At 45.3% G+C, this 16,359-nt stretch overlaps 1 protein-coding gene across 3 annotated transcripts in view; it reads right to left on the reverse strand.

The window, feature by feature from the left end:
- RABL2B (RAB, member of RAS oncogene family like 2B) overlaps positions 1 to 16,359 on the reverse strand; it is a 32,150-nt gene that overhangs the window by 2,565 nt on the left and 13,226 nt on the right. For all 3 annotated transcript variants that reach the window (XM_074984260.1, XM_074984259.1, XM_074984261.1), the window contains 2 exons: positions 8,433 to 8,512; positions 3,646 to 3,757 (listed from right to left, as the gene is read on the reverse strand). In XM_074984260.1, the coding sequence (XP_074840361.1) occupies positions 3,646 to 3,757; positions 8,433 to 8,512 (192 nt within the window). The remainder of the gene's footprint in view (positions 1 to 3,645; positions 3,758 to 8,432; positions 8,513 to 16,359) is intronic.

Below are 16,359 nucleotides of genomic sequence, written 5' to 3' on the forward strand. Positions count from 1 at the left end.
AAGAAGAATTAGAAGTACTAATAAATGAATACAACTATGATATCGTTGGCATCACAGAAACGTGGTGGGATAATACTCATGATTGGAATGTTGGTATTGAAGGGTACAGCCTGCTTAGGAAGGACAGATAGGGAAAGAAGGGAGGAGGTATTGCCTTGTATATTAAAAATGTACACACTTGGACAGAGGTGGAGATGGACGTAGGAGATGGATGGGTTGAAAGTCTCTGGGTTAGACTCAGAGGAGTTAAAAACAAGGATGAGGTCCTACTAGGCGTCTACTACAGGCCCCCTAGCCAGCTGGAAGAGGTGGATGAGGCTTTCTTTAAACAGCTAACAAAATCATCCAGGGCCCAGAATTTGGTGGTGATAGGGGACTTCAACTATCCAGGTATACGTTGGGAAACTAATACAGCAGGGGACAGACTGTCCAATACATGCTTAGATTGCATTGCAGACAACTTTTTATTCCAAAAGGTTGAAAAAGCTACCGGGGGGAAACTGTTCTAGATTTAATTTTAACAAACAGGGAGGAAATTATTGAGAATTTGAAAGTGGAAGGATGCTTGGGTGGAAGTGATCATGAAATCATAGAGTTCACAATTCTAAGGAAGGGTAGAAGGGAAAACAGTACAATAGAAATAATGGATTTCAGGAAGGCAGATTTTGGTAAACTCAGACAGCTGGTAGGTAAGGTCCCATGGGAAGCTAAACTGAGGGGAAAAACGGCTGAGGAGAGTTGGCAGTTTTTCAAAGGGACATTATTAAGGTCCCAAAAGCAAGCTATCCCACTGCGTAGGAAAGATAGAAAATATGGCAAAAGACTGCCTTGGCTTACCCAGGGGATCGTGCATGATCTCAAACTAAAAAAGGAATTGTATAAGAAATGGAAACTAGGACAAATTACAAAGGATGAGTATAGGCAAACAACACGAGCATGCAGGAGCAAGATTAGAAAGGCTAAGGCACAAAATGAGCTCAAGCTAGCTACAAGCATAAAGGGAAACAAGAAGGCTTTTTACAAATACATTGGTAACAAGAGGAAGACCAAGGAGAGGGTAGGGCCATTGGTCAGTGAGGAGGGAGAAACAGTAACAGGGAATTTGGAAATGGCAGAGATGTTTAACGATTTCTTTGTTTCGGTCTTCACTGAGAAATCTGAAGGAATGCCTGACATAGAGAATGCTAGTGAAAAAGGGGTAGGCTTAGAAGTTGAAATAAGAAAAGAACAAGTTAAAATTTACTTAGAAAAATTAGATGTCTGCAAATCACCAGGGCCTGATGAAATGCATCCTAGAATTCTCAAGGAGCTGATAGAAGAGGTATCTGAGCCTTTAGCAATCATTTTTGGAAAATCATGGGAGACGGGAGAGATTCCAGAAGACTGGAAAAGGGCAAATATAGTACCCATTTATAAAAAGGGGAACAAGAATAACCCGGGAAACTACAGGCCAGTCAGCTTAACTTCTGTGCCAGGAAAGATAATGGAGCAGGTCATTAAAGAAATCATCTGCAAGCAATTGGGAGGTGGTAAGGTGATAGGGAACAGCCATGCATGGTTTTGTTAAAAACAGATCATGTCAAACCAATCTAATAGCTTTCTTTGATAGAATAATGAGTCTTGTGGATAAGGGAGAAGCAGTGGATGTGTATACCTAGACTTCAGCAAAGCATTTGACACGGTCTCACATAATATACTTATCAATAAACTACTCAAATACAACTTAGATGGGGCTACTATAAGGTGGGTGAACAACTGGCTGGATAACCGTACCCAGAGAGTAGTTATTAATGGCTTTCAGTCCTGCTGGAAAAGTATAACTAGTGGGGCTAAACAGGGGTCTGTTTTAGGACCGGTTCTGTTCAATATCTTCATTAATGATTTAGATATTGTCATAGAAAGTACACTTATTAAGTTTGCAGATGATACCAAGCTAGGAGGGGTTGCAACTTCTTTGGAGGATAGGGTCATAATTCAAAAGGATCTGCATAAACTGGAGAAATGGGCTGAGGTAAACAGGATGAAGTTTAATAAGGACAAATGCAAAGTGCTCCACTTAGGAAGGAACAATCAGTGTCACACATACAGAATAGGAAAGGACTGCCTAGGAATGAGTACAGCAGAAAGGGATCTAGGGGTTATAGTGGACCACAGGTTAAATATGAGTCAAAAGTGTGATGCTGTTGCAAAAAAATCAAACATGATTCTAGGTTGCATAAACAGGTGTCTTGTGAACAAAACACGAGAAGTCATTCTCCCGCTCTACTCTGCGCTGATTAGGCCTCAGCTGGAGTATTGTGCCCAGTTCTGGGCACCGCAGTTCAGGAAGGATGTGGAGAAATTGGAGAGGGTCTCCAGAGGAGAGCAACGAGAATGATCAAAGGTCTAGAGACCTATGAAGAAAGGCTGAAAGAATTAGGCTTGTTTAGTTTGGAAAAGAGAAGATTGAGGGTGGGACATGACAGCAGTTTTCAGCTATCTAAAAGGGTGTCATAAGGCAGAGGGAGGGAACTTGTTCTTCCTTGCCTTTGAGGATAGAACAAGAGGTAATGGACTTAAATTGTAGTAGGGGAGGTTCAGGTTGGATATTAGGAAAAAGTTCCTAACTGTCAGGGTGATCAAACACTGGAACGAATTGCCAAGGGAGGTGGTAGAATCTCCATCACTGGAGATATTTAAGAAGAGGTTAGATAGATGGCTTTCAGGGATGGTCTAGGAAGTGCTTGGTCCTGCCGTGAGGGCAGGGGGCTGGACTCGATGGCCTCTCGAGGTCCCTTCCAGTCCTACTCTTCTTCTTCTATGATTCTAAGTATGGGTCCCTGCAAAGAGTGGCAGGCGAAACTAAGTTAACAAGAAAGTACATGATGGAAAAGAACTTTTGTGTGGCTGATCCAGAACTCTCTATAGAGATACCCCTACAAGGACTCTCACCTCACGGTGAGGTGCAGTGAAAACAACAGAGCATGGCTTTTCTCCCATCCCAGCTCCCAGCCTGCATGGCTCTGGCTGTGCTAGAGATGTCTTTCAAACATTTCTCACTAGGGCTAACACTGGTTCAGTTCCTATGACGCTTGCAAAGTACCTGCATATCACAGAAATATCACCCTTGTTCTCTCTCCCACTGTTTGTCAGGCTCACTTGTTGCATCTCTTCCCCAAGTAGACTGCAGCCTCTTTGGGGCAGAGGCAATCTCATCCTATGTTTGCACAGCACCATACAGTCAGGGGTTTGATCTGGATGGGACTTCTGGGTACTTCCACAATATAGACTATAAATAGGAGCAACAATGTCAGGGAACATGGTGAGTTCAGAGGGCTCTGCCAGCTGTCCAGTGTGGTGCAAGCTGCTGTTCAGAGATGGGGAGGTGGCAGGAAGGAGGCTGAGTGATGTCAGGACAGAGCTCTATGTTTATGTCTGTGCTGAAAACAAATTTGCGTTTTCGTTTCTTTTTGTGAACAAAGCAAAGTTAAAAGGCAAAAACATTCTATGAAAAGCCAGCACAGAAGCCACCTTTTTCTAAAGTAAAATATGCCCTATTGCGTCCATCTCCAAGAAAGCCTTGGGCCCAGCCAGGCTTAGTAAACAACCATGTCACCAAAAGGATCATCCCACAGTACTGAAAGCCTAAGATACAGAAACACTCACCATCAATTTTGTTGGCCACCACAATGCAAGGAATCTCTGGACGGAACTCCCTCAGCTCCTTGTACCAGTTACTCAGGTTCTTGTAGGTGACCTTCCTCTGCACATCAAATACCTGCCGAGGAAGAGCCACCTGTCAGTTCCTGAGCAATCCACAGTATTGAGCATTTATAAAGAACTCAGCCCAAAATGTCATATCAGTGCCTTTCTTTTTAAACACAGAGAAGTGCAGAGTTAGTGCCTTAAGGGAAGATGCTGAAGAGAGATGTTTAGAAACTCACTGTCTGAATTTATTATAATTGGCTTAGACCAAATACCAACATAGGGGATGAAAACTGGCAGGAAGATAGTAAAAGAGAGTCTGTGATCAATGGGAAACTATCTTCAAGCCATTAAAAATAAAACCAGCCCTTCTCCATGAAATAATTTACCACCAGCCTCTTGGTTTCCCAGCAGATTCCTGCCTTATATAGTGCTGAGCAAACAATAACAAGGGGAGTGGGCAGGGTGAAGGATCTAGTGTGCCCTGTAAGGATAGTTGTCAAGACCAGCCTAATTTACCAAATTCAATAATTATCTAGACCAAGGGATCAGCAACATGTTATTGAGGAGCTGAGAACAATAGTGTGACCAGAGGAAAGAGAAAGAGACTAAAGCTTGGAAAAGGGAACACACCTGGGCAGGGAAAAGGAGACACCACTCCCCTCATTCTGCTTGCACACCAGCCCCCGTAGCCTGGGAGGCCAGGGCTAGTACATCTTGTGGGCCCCTCTAGGTTGTAGGGTGGGGCCACAAGTTAGAGTTCAGTGTGGGAGGGGGCTGCTAGGAAGTGGGCTTGAAGTGTGTGGCCTGGGCAGGCTGGGTGGGAGGCAGCATGCAGGAGTGTGCTGGGGGTGGGCAATTTGGGCAGGAGTGGACTGCAGGTGGGGATTCTGTGGTGGGAAGGAGGTGCAGGAGCAGGCTGGGGGTGGAGGTGTCTGAGCAGGAGCGGGTGTGTAAGAGGGATGAGGGTCTCAGGGGGAGGGGTTGCAGTAGGATGGGAATGCAGCTCTGGGTGGGAAGAAGGGTGCAGTAGGCTTTGGAGTATAGAAGGGAGAATTCAGGATGGGGGTGAAGGGTGCAGGAGGGAGGGTGCAGGAAGGGGGAGTGGGGGTCTGGGGAGCAGAGAGGGTGCTGGAAGGGGGTGGGAGCTGGGGTCTGAGTAGGAGGGATATGGGACCTGTCTGGGGGTGCAGGGTGTGGGCGATGGAGGTGGAACTTACCTGGGTAGCACCCTTGATGTACATGGAATTCCAGGGAATCCGAGTGGCAGGATAAAACCTTTGGGCAGTGCTGCTGCTGCCACTGCCCCTCTCTTTCCCTTATACGAAACAGGCACTGTGTGTGCAGACAATGTATTTTGAAACAGCCAAGTGCCCTATTTCAAAATGCATTTTTGTGTAGAGGTGTTACTTTGAAAGTTATTCCAGAACAGTTTGTTTCAGAATAAGGCTGCTGTGTAGGCATGCCCCTAATTCGATTCATTTATGATTTTGACTACATTTGAATCTGAGCTCTCTTTCATATAAGCTGCGTCTACACGTGCACGCTACTTCGAAGTAGCGGCACCAACTTCGACGTTAGGCGGCGAGACGTCGAAGTCGCTAACCTCATGAGGAGATAGGAATAGCGCCCTACTTCGACGTTGAACGTCGAAGTAGGGACCGTGTAGACGATCCGCGTCCCGCAACGCCGAAATTGCTGGGTCCTCCATGGCGGCCATCAGCTGGGGGGTTGAGAGATGCTCTCTCTCCAGCCCCTGCGGGGCTCTATGGTCACCGTGGGCAGCAGCCCTTAGCCCAGGGCTTCTGGCTGCTTCTGCGGCAGCTGGGGATCTATGCTGCAGGCACAGGGTCTGCAACCAATTGTCAGCTCTGTGTATCTTGTGTTGTTTAGTGCAACTGTGTCTGGGAGGGGCCCTTTAAGGGAGCGGCTGGCTGTTGAGTCCGCCCTGTGACCCTGTCTGCAGCTGTGCCTGGCATCCCTATTTCGATGTGTGCTACTTTGACGTGTAGACGTTCCCTCGCTGCGCCTATTTCGATGTTGGGCTGAGCAACGTCGAAGTTGAACATCGACATTGCCGGCCCTGGAGGACGTGTAGACGTTATTCATCGAAATAGACTATTTCGATGTCGCAACATCGAAATAGGCTATTTCGATGTTGGCTGCACGTGTAGACGTAGCCATATAGTACAACACCCAAATAAGCCAGACCTACTCTGTCATTCCTTTATATTTTGTATCCTGGTATTACTATGACCCACTGATTATCATCCGTCCACCAAGCTTCTGTGATATCAATATCCTCATGTAATACCAGACACTCAGCTTCACCAATCTTAGCAGGTAGGCTTCTTCCATTTGTACATAGGCACTTGCAAAATTTGTCAATATTGGTCTGCCTTCACGTGATGTGACTGAGTGGGACAATCTTTAATTTGATTGTTTTTCTTAAGCTTATATATACATTTTGTCAATTTCTATCCTTCCTTGTTTACTAGGACATAGAGAATCCCCATTAATAGATCCTCCCCTTTGGAACATTTGTCTGTATCATGTCCTCCTCCGCATCTGTCAGTTTTCCCCCAGACCTTTGTCTAAAAATGTCTCTATGACCTTTTCAATTTTACAGATCAGCAACTGTGGACCATTTTGATTTAGCTAGACCCCATCTTTCCCTTTTCCTAAAAGGTTCCCCAGTTCCTAATACATCTAAACCCATCCTCTCTACACCATTGTCTGATCCATGCATTGAGATCCCGTAATTATGCCTATTTACTTGGCCCTGTACACAGAAATGGAAGCATTTCACACACTGCTACCAAGGTCCTGTTATCTGTCAGCTTAAATTTCAACTCCAGAACCTGTTTCCTAAGTTTCCCTATGTCACCAGTTCCCACAGGTACCATAACCACCAGCTCATAAGAACATAAGAATGGCCATACTGGGTCAGACCAAAGGTCCATCCAGCCCAGTATCCTGTCTGCCGACAGTGGCCAATGCCAGGTGCCCCAGAGAAGGAGAACAGAAGACAATCATCAAGTGATTTATCTCCTGCCATCCATCTCCTGCCCTTGTACTGAAGGCTAGGGCACCATACTTTACCCCTGACTAATAGCCATTTATGGACCTAACCTGCAAAAATTTATCGAGCTCTTTTTTAAACCCTAATAGAGTCCTGGCCTTCACAGCCTCCTCAGGCAAGGAGTTCCACAGGTTGACTGTGCGCTGTGTGAAGAAAAATTTCCTTTTATTAGTTTTGAACCTACTACCCATCAATTTCATTTGGTGTCCCCTAGTTCTTGTATTATGGGAAAAGGTAAATAATGTTTCTATATTCACTTTCTCCACACCATTCATGATTTTATATACCTCTATCATATCGCCCCTCAATCGCCTCTTTTCCAAACTGAAAAGTCCCAGTCTCTCTAGCCTCTCCCCATATGGGACCCATTCCAAACCCCAAATCATCTTAGTCGCCCTTTTCTGAACCTTTTCTAATGCCAATATATCTTTTTTGAGGTGGGGAGACCACATCTGCACACAGTACTCAAGATGTGGGCGTAGCATAGTTTTATATAGGGGAAGTATGATATCTTTTGTCTTATTATCGATCCCTTTTTTAATAATTCCTAACATCCTATTTGCTTTATTAACTGCCGCTGTACACTGCGTGGATGTCTTCAGAGAACTATCCACTATAACTCCAAGATCCCTTTCCTGATCTGTCGTAGCTAAATTTGACCCCATCATGTTGTACGTGTAATTTGGGTTATTTTTTCCAATGTGCATTACCTTACATTTACCCACATTAAATTTCATTTGCCATTTTGCTGTCCAATCACTCAGTTTGCTGAGATCTTTTTGTAGTTCTTCACAATCCCTTTTGGTTTTGACTGTCCTGAACAATTTGGTGTCATCTGCAAACTTTGCCACCTCACTGCTTACCTCATTTTCTAGATCATTGATGAACAAGTTGAACAGGATCGGTCCCAGGACTGACCCCTGGGGAACACCACTAGTTACCCCCCTCCAATGTGAAAAGCTCCTCTCTAGCACTGGACTTAAGTCTATCTAGATGTCTCAGAAGATCCATAATCTTCACTCCCAGTGGTCAAGTCACCACATGATTCTCCCACTCATCACAATCCTGTATATATTTCTAGTAATTTAATTCCCCACTGCAATTACCAATGTCTTCCTAATAACTGGGGTCCCCTTTCCTGGAAAGGTATCCTCAGTATGAGATGATACTGTGGCATCTTTTGAAAGGTGTGGTTTGAGCACTGGCCTGCTAAACCCAGGGTTGTGAACTCAATCCTTGACGGTGCCATTTGGGGCAAATAGATTTAAAAAAAAAAAAAAGAAAAATCTGTCAGGGATGGTGGTAGGTCCCGCTGTGAGGTCAGGGGACTGGACTTAATGACCTCTGAAGGTCCCTTCCAGTTTTATGAGATAGGTAACTATGGAACTGTTTCCTTCTGCTCCAGTTTGATGTTCTTCTCCTAGCACTTTCATATTTCTCAGTAACACAGAGGATGGGGGCGGGGACAGCTCTGCTGTGTCCCAGAAAATCTTCTCTGTGTACCTCTTTGTCACTCTGAGCTCCTCCAGTTTAGCCACTCAGGAACCTATACTTGGGCAACAGTACTACAGGTAAGGTGTAGGCTGAACATTAAAGAGGTTCTGTTACCAGCCAGGAATCCTCTAAACAAAGAAAATGAAAGCCAGATATAGAAGAATGCCCTTACCATGATACAAGCATGGGCCTTATGGTAATAGGATGCATGCATACTCTGGAATCTCTCCTGTCCAGCTGTGTCCCAGAAGTCTAAAAAAGTCACAAATCAGCAAGTTCAGCATGTCATGAAAGGAAAAAACTTACAACCCGCGCATAACACAAAACGAGAATCCAGCCCCACAAACACAGGCTCTATCTATATTTGGGATTTAGCTATGCTTGTATAAATGCCCCAGCACAGACAGTTGGCATCATAATACACAGTAGTGCAATGAATTTGGTGTAAACTGGATTTAAAAAATAAAATGCAGAAAAGCACAACACAGCGTGGTTGTGAAAGTTGAGGGAAGTATTCAGATAACATAGGAAGGAGTGTGGGATCCAAACTTATAGGGCTTGTCTACACTACCGCCTTCCTTCGAAGGAAGGGTAGTGATTAGGGTGTTTGGAGTTTACTAATGGAGTGCTGCCGTGCATAGGCAGCACTTCACTAAGCAAATTCCCACCCCCCCCGTGGTAACTTCAAAGTTTTAAAATTTTGAGGAGTAAGGGGACTTTGACGTTGCCCCAGCACTTCGAAGTACCAGCGGGTGCACCACGGCTAGATGTGTGCTGGTACTTGGAAGTTTAAAACTTTGAGACTGGGACTTTTCAGTTTGGAAAAGAGGCGATTGAGGGGCGATATGATAGAGGTATATAAAATCATGAATGGTGTGGAGAAAGTGAATATAGAAAAATTATTTACCTTTTCCCATAATACAAGAACTAGGGGACACCAAATGAAATTGATGGGTAGTAGGTTCAAAACTAATAAAAGGAAATTCTTCTTCACACAGCGCACAGTCAACCTGTGGAACTCCTTGCCGGAGGAGGCTGTGAAGGCCAGGACTCTATTAGGTTTTAAAAAAGAGCTTGATAAATTTTTGCAGGTTAGGTCCATGAATGGCTATTAGCCAGGGATAAAGTATGGTGCCCTAGCCTTCAGAACAAGGGCAGGAGATGGATGGCAGGAGACAAATCACTTGATCATTGTCTTCTGTTCTCCTTCTCTGGGGCACCTGGCATTGGCCGCCGTCGGCAGATGGGATGCTGGGCTGGATGGACCTTTGGTCTGACCCAGTATGGCCATTCTTATGTTCTTATGTTCTTAAGTTGCCACGGGGGGGAATTTGCTTAATGAAGTACTGCCTATGCATGGCAGCACTTCCTTAGTAAACTCCCAATATCCTAATTACCATCCTTCCTTCTAAGGAAGGTGGTAGTGTAGACAAGCCCATACAGATTAAGAGCGGTCTCAACAATGGCAGTGTGATTTTTTTAGCAAGGGTAGTCCACAGTCATGATCCTGACATGGAAAATGCTGTTATCCTCCCTGGGCAGACTGAATGTGGCTCTGTCCAACTATATTGCCCCTATGGCTGCAGAAGCATGGAGGATAATGTGGTCTCTGAGGTAGCCATGTCCTAAATTACTGAATGCTTCAGACTAAGGCTGTGTATAAACTCCCACTTTCTGCACTAAAACTTTAGTGTTCCACAGGTGTGAAAAAGCCAGGAATGCCAAAAGTTTTAGTGCTGAAAAGTACCAGGATACACAGCATTTTATCACTGTGAGCCCCATAGCCTTGGTGACAGAGCTACCACTCTTCATTTGGGTTTTTTTTTTTTTTCCCCTTTTTAAATTGCCGAACAGCTCTCCCCTGGTGACAAAATGAGACTACTGCTCACATCACAGTGCTGTAAGATGGGCAGTGTTGACATACCAGAAGCCTCTGCTGTGAAGCATAAGAGGAACAAGTGTGGCCTCACCAGCTTCCCACGCTGCATAGCTCCAACCCTTCCTTTTCACTCCATTCTTTCCTTCATTGCACCAACATCCTCCCGTGGCTCTATCCTCTACATGCTGCCTCCACCTACTCAGATGCCCCTGCTCTGCTGCTTTCCACCCTCCTACATTGTTTGGACACTGCTCCAACTTTTCCAACATTCCCACTATCACTCTCGTTACTATGATTACTCACATATCCACCGTCCCATCCTCCTTCTTGCTATCCATGCTTCTGATAAGGCTAGAGGGACCATGAGCAGGTGGTAGGATTGTGTGGTACGTGTATAGTAGCTGAAGGCAGAAGAGTTGAAATGAAAAGTCCCTAAACCAGATCTATCCCTGGTGCACACAGAAAAGCTATATACATCCATTCACAGAGCAAAAGTTCAGCTGAATGAGAATACACCATGAAGAATAATAAAACTTGAAGCAATAGATCTGAGACATGTGAACTTCTCCATTCATATCATGGATGTTCTCATTCTCCTTTCCTGAACATTTACTATACAGCTAAGACATGGTGGGATGGGGGCCAGGGCAGGGAGAGGGTTTCAGATGTCCTCAATGGGTCAGGACCTGCAGATGCTTGTTTATGTAGAGTGGGAAGATAAGGGCTCAGATCCCCAAACAAGGCACACCTAAGGGAGAGAGAGATGGCCTTAGACCATCTTGACCTCATAGAAGAGCTAAGTTTGGGGATCCCATTCACTGGGAGGGAGCAGGAAAAAGGTTTCAGACTCCTCTTGCAGCAAGCCAGGGGCACCCAGATCCTAGCTTACATGTGGGACATCCTCACAACAGTCAATATGATCTGTATGGGAACCTGTGCTGTTCAACATATTGAATAATGATCTGGAAAAAGATGTGTATACTGAGGTGGCAAAGTTCAAAATTATTCAACATATATGTAAGTCCAAAGCAGACTATGAAGAGTTGGAGGAAGCTCACAAAACTGTGAAGGTAAGCAACAAAATAGCAGATGAAATTCAACACTCATAAGGACAAAGTAATGTACATTGAAAAAATAATCCAAATACATACAATAATGGGCTCTAAATTAGCTGTTACCACTCAAGAAAGAGATCTTGGAGACATTGTGAACAGTTCTCTGAAAACTTCTACTCAGTGCACAGTAGTGGTCAAAATGACTAACTGTATGTTACACACTATTATAAAAGTGATAGAAAATAAGACAGAAAGAACATAAAAATGACCATATTGCATCAGATCAATGGTCCGTCTAGCTCAGTGTTTTGTCTAACACTGCCAGACACTCCACAGGGAATGAAGAGGCCAGGACAATTATTAAGTGATCCCTCCTGTCTGTTTTCTTCTTCTTTGAGTGCTTGCTCGTATCTATTCAACATAGGCGATTCACAAGCCTTACACAGGGGGAGTGGTCAGAGTCAATGAGTGTCTGACTCAAGGGCTGCGTCTACACGTGCACGCTACTTCGAAGTAGCGGCAGTAACTTCGAAATAGCGCCCGTCACGTCTACACGTGTTGGGCGCTATTTCGAAGTTGAAATCGACGTTAGGCGGCGAGACGTCGAAGTCGCTAACCCCATGAGCGGATGGGAATAGCGCCCTACTTCGACGTTCAACATCGAAGTAGGGACGTGTAGACGATCCGCGTCCCGCAACATCGAAATAGCGGGGTCCTCCATGGCGGCCATCAGCTGGGGGGTTGAGAGATACTCTCTCTCCAGCCCTTGCGGGGCTCTGTGGTCACCGTGGGCAGCAGCCCTTAGCCCAGGGCTTCTGGCTGCTGCTGCTGCAGCTGGGGGTCCGTGCTGCATATACAGGGTCTGCAACTAGTTGTTGGCTCTGTGTATCTTGCACTGTTTAATGAAAGTGTGTCTGGGAGGGGCCCTTTAAGGGAGCGACTTGCTGTTGAGTCCGCCCCGTGACCCTGTCTGCAGCTGTGCCTGGCTCCCTTATTTCGATGTGTGCTACTTTGACGTGTAGACGTTCCCTCGCTGCGCCTATTTCGATGTCGGGCTGCGCAACGTCGAAGTTGAACATCGACGTTGCCAGCCCTGGAGGACGTGTAGACGTTATTCATCGAAATAGACTATTTCGATGTCGCAACATCGAAATAAGCTATTTCGATATTGGGTGCACGTGTAGACGTAGCCAAGGACAGCAGCCCCAAAGGCTGCTTCCCATCTGGACTGTTGCACAATAGTATACTGCAGTATGATAGTGTGTACAGAGGACCACGTGGCAGCTTGACAGATTTCCAAGAAAGCAGTTGAAGAAGCTTGAGCTCATGTAGAAGGCGCCATAATAGGCATTGGGTCAACCTAAGCAAGGTCATAGCATGTGAATATACAGGACGTGATCAAGGATGAAATATGCTGTGATGAAATTGGGACAATCAGCAATGGTTACAGAGCTGTGAAGTCTTACAAAAGGGCTTGATCCTATCAATATAGAAAGCAAGCGCTCACTTCACACTGAGAAAATGTAGCTGCTGCTCCAGTGGAGAGCTATGAGTTTAGGATAGAAAACAAGAGGAAAAAATGTCCTGGCCAATATGAAAGACAGAGATCACTTGCAGAAGGAAAGCTGGGTAAGGGCAGAGGTGAACCTTTCCCTTATGGAAAACTGTGTACCGGGTGCTACCACTAGAACCTAGAGCTCGGACATCCTTCTGACAGAGGTGATAACCACCAGCAAAGCCACCATCCAGGAGAGGTAAAGGAGGGCACACACAGCCTAGGGCTTGAATGTGGGATCCATGAGCACCCTGAGGATCAGGTTAAGATCCCAGGTCACAACTGGGTGGTGAGCCGGAGGGCAAATGTAATCCTTGTCCTTGAGATATGCCCAACTATGGGGCTTGTAAAAACAGAATGCCTGCCCTCCCCCAGATGGAAGGCCAAGGTGGCCACCAGGTGGACCTTGAGTGAAAAAAAGGCTGCTTCAGAGAAAAAAACGGTACAGCAGGACAGAGGTGGACAGATGCATGAGGTCTGATTGACAACACCAGCAGGAGAAGCATGTCCACTTAGCCAAGCATCGGAGGGGTAGCCGTGTTAGTCTGGATCTGTAACAGCAACGAAGGGTCCTGTGGCACCTTATAGACTAACAGAAAAGTTTTGAGCATGAGCTTTCGTAAGCACAGACTCACTTCATCAGATGAAGTGAGTCTGTGCTCACGAAAGCCCATGCTCAAAACTTTTCTGTTAGTCTATAAGATGCCACAGGACCCTTCGTTGCTGTTAGCCAAGCATGACAATCTCATGGATGACTTACAGCACCTGAGGACATGATGTGCTTGTTACACGCACAACTCTTTGATGTGTTCAATGATGAAGCTGCCATGCCATAAGGTGAAGGGAACAAAGGTCCAGGTCACAAAGACAACTGTGGTTCTGCATGATGAGTCCTGGAAGCAGAGAAAGTGGAATGGGAGGAAGCACTGAAAGTTCCATCGACTTTGAGTATCAGTGCTGATGGGCCCAAGCCAGGGCTATCAGAATAACATTCATCTGGTCCCTGCCAAGCACGAGGAGCATGTTGTGCACAAGAGGGAAGGGAGAAAAGTATAAACCAGCCCCAACGTCCATGGAATTGAGAATGTATCTGCTAGGGAGCTGGGACTCAGGCATTACTTAGAAGGAGCAAAATTGAGGCACTTGTGGTTGTCCCAAGACATAAAGAAGTTCAGCTGAGGAAAGCCCTACTTTTGGAAGACAGAGTGGAGGACATCTGCATGAAGTAACCAATTTTATGTGAGGAAACAGTGACTAAGATGGTCTGCCAACTTGTTCTGGATCCCTGGGACATATGATGCCTCCAGGTGGACAGAGAGGACTATGCACAGCTTCTACAGGCAGAGAGCTTCTGAGCAAAGCAGAGAGGAATGTGCACACCCCTGATAGTTGATGTAATACTTGGCTGTTGTGTTGTCTCCAAGGATTGTGACACCGTGGCTACGGAGTTCAGGAAGGAAGACAAGAAATGTGAGGTGAACTGCCCAAAGCCAATGTACATTCATATGGAGATATAGTTCTTCCACAGACCACATTGCCTGAGTGGTGAGCTTCCCCAGACGTGCCCCCGCAGCCAAAATCAGACACATCTGTAACTAGAGACATGTTAGGTTTGGGGTGTGGATGTAAAAGGGTACACTGACCAACTTATTCCAGGGTTCTAGCCACCAGTGAAGAGCATTGGAGACATGTCGTGGCACCATGATGACCATATCCATACTGTCCTGGCCAGGGTGATATACCGACACCAAACGACAACTGGAGGGGATGAAGGCCAAGTCTCACAACCAGGACCACGTATGTGCATGCCACTATATATCCCAGCAGGCAGAGGCACATCCATACTGTGGTGACTGGAAACTGGAACAGTGCAGAGATGTGCAACACCCTGTGATGACATAGTGCCAAACACGGATGTGATGGCAGAATGCCTCAAGGATCCAGATGCTGAGCTGGAGCCACCCACCACAGAAGCCCTCAAATGGGAGCAGCCATGCATGAAGTGGGATGAAGAGCAGTGCCGCAGTCAGACTGGTGGTACCATGAGCAGCCACACCAGGCTCCGCATGGTGTCAGGACTCCAAGTGGACAGGCACTTAGGCCAGGACAAGTGGAGCCATCGAGGCAGGCTTGCCCCTGCAGGGTGCTGATGAACAGAGGCCTCAGACTGTGCCGAGGACTGCAACATTTTGATAAGCATGGTATCCAACTCTTGAAAGACAATAAGTAATTGATTCTTGGGTTCTTAATTCTTAAGTCATTGATTCTTGGGTTCTTACATCATTGATTCTTGGGTTCTTGATTCTTAAGCTCTTGGATTGCATTGGAGATAATTTTTTTATTCCAAAAGGTTGAAAAAGCTATTGGGGGGAAGCTGTTCTAGATTTGATTTTAACAAATAGGGAGAAATTGGTAGAGAACTTGAAAGAGCAAGGCAGCTTGGGTGAAAGTGATCATGAAATCACAGAGTTCACAATTCTAAGGAAGGGAAAAAGGGAAAACAGCAAAATAGAGATAATGGATTTCAGGAGGGCAGATTTTGATAAACTCAGAAAGATGGTAGGTAAGGTCCCATGGGAAGCAAAATTGAGGGGAAAAACAGCTGAGGAGAATTGGCAGCTTTTCAAAGGGACATTATTAAGGGCCCAAAAGCAAGCTATCTTGCTGCGTAGGAAAGATAGAAAATATGGCAAAAGACTGTCTTGGCTTAACCAGGAGATCTTGCATGATCTCAAAATAAAAAAGGAATCATTTAAAAATGGAAACAAGGACAAGTTACAAAGGAGGAATATAGGCAAACAACACAAGAATGCAGGAGCAAGATTAGAAAGGCTAAGGCACAAAATGAGCTCAAGCTAGGTACACATATAAAGGGAAACAAGAAGGTTTTTTATAAATATATTACAAACAAGAGGAAGACCAGGGACAGGATAGGGCCATTGCTCAGTGAGGATGGAGAAACAGTAACAGAGAACTTGGAAATGGCAGAGATGCTTAATGACTTCTTTGTTTCGGTCTTCACTGAGAAGTCTGATGAAGGAATGCCCAACACAGTGAATGCTAGTGGGAAAGCGGTAGGGTTAGAAGTTGGAAAAAAAAAAAAGAACAAGTTAAAATCACTTAGAAAAATTAGATGTCTGCAAATCACCAGGGCCTGATGAAATGCATCCTACAATACTCAAGGACCTATCATCACTGGAAAATCATGGGAGACAGGAGAGATTCCAGAAGACTGGAAAAGGGCAAATACCGTGCTCATCTATAAAAAGGGGAATAAGAATAACCCAGGAAACTACAGGCCAGTCAGCTTAACTTCTGTGCCAGGAAAGATAATGGAACAGGTAATTAAAGAAATCATCTGCAAGCACTTGGAAGCTGCTAAGGTGATAGGGAACAGCCAGCGTGGATTTGTAAAGAACAAATCATGTCAAAACAATCTGATAGCTTTCTTTGATAGGATAACGACCCTTGTGGATAGAGGAGAGGCGGTAGATGTGGTATACCTAGACTTTAGTAAAGCATTTGATACAGTCTCTCATGATATTCTTATCAAAAAACTAGGCAAATACTATTTAGATGAGGCTACTATAAGGTGGGTGCATAACTGGCT

This window comes from Carettochelys insculpta, chromosome 1, assembly GCF_033958435.1.
Source record: "Carettochelys insculpta isolate YL-2023 chromosome 1, ASM3395843v1, whole genome shotgun sequence".
In the NCBI taxonomy this organism is placed as follows: Eukaryota; Metazoa; Chordata; order Testudines; family Carettochelyidae; genus Carettochelys; species Carettochelys insculpta.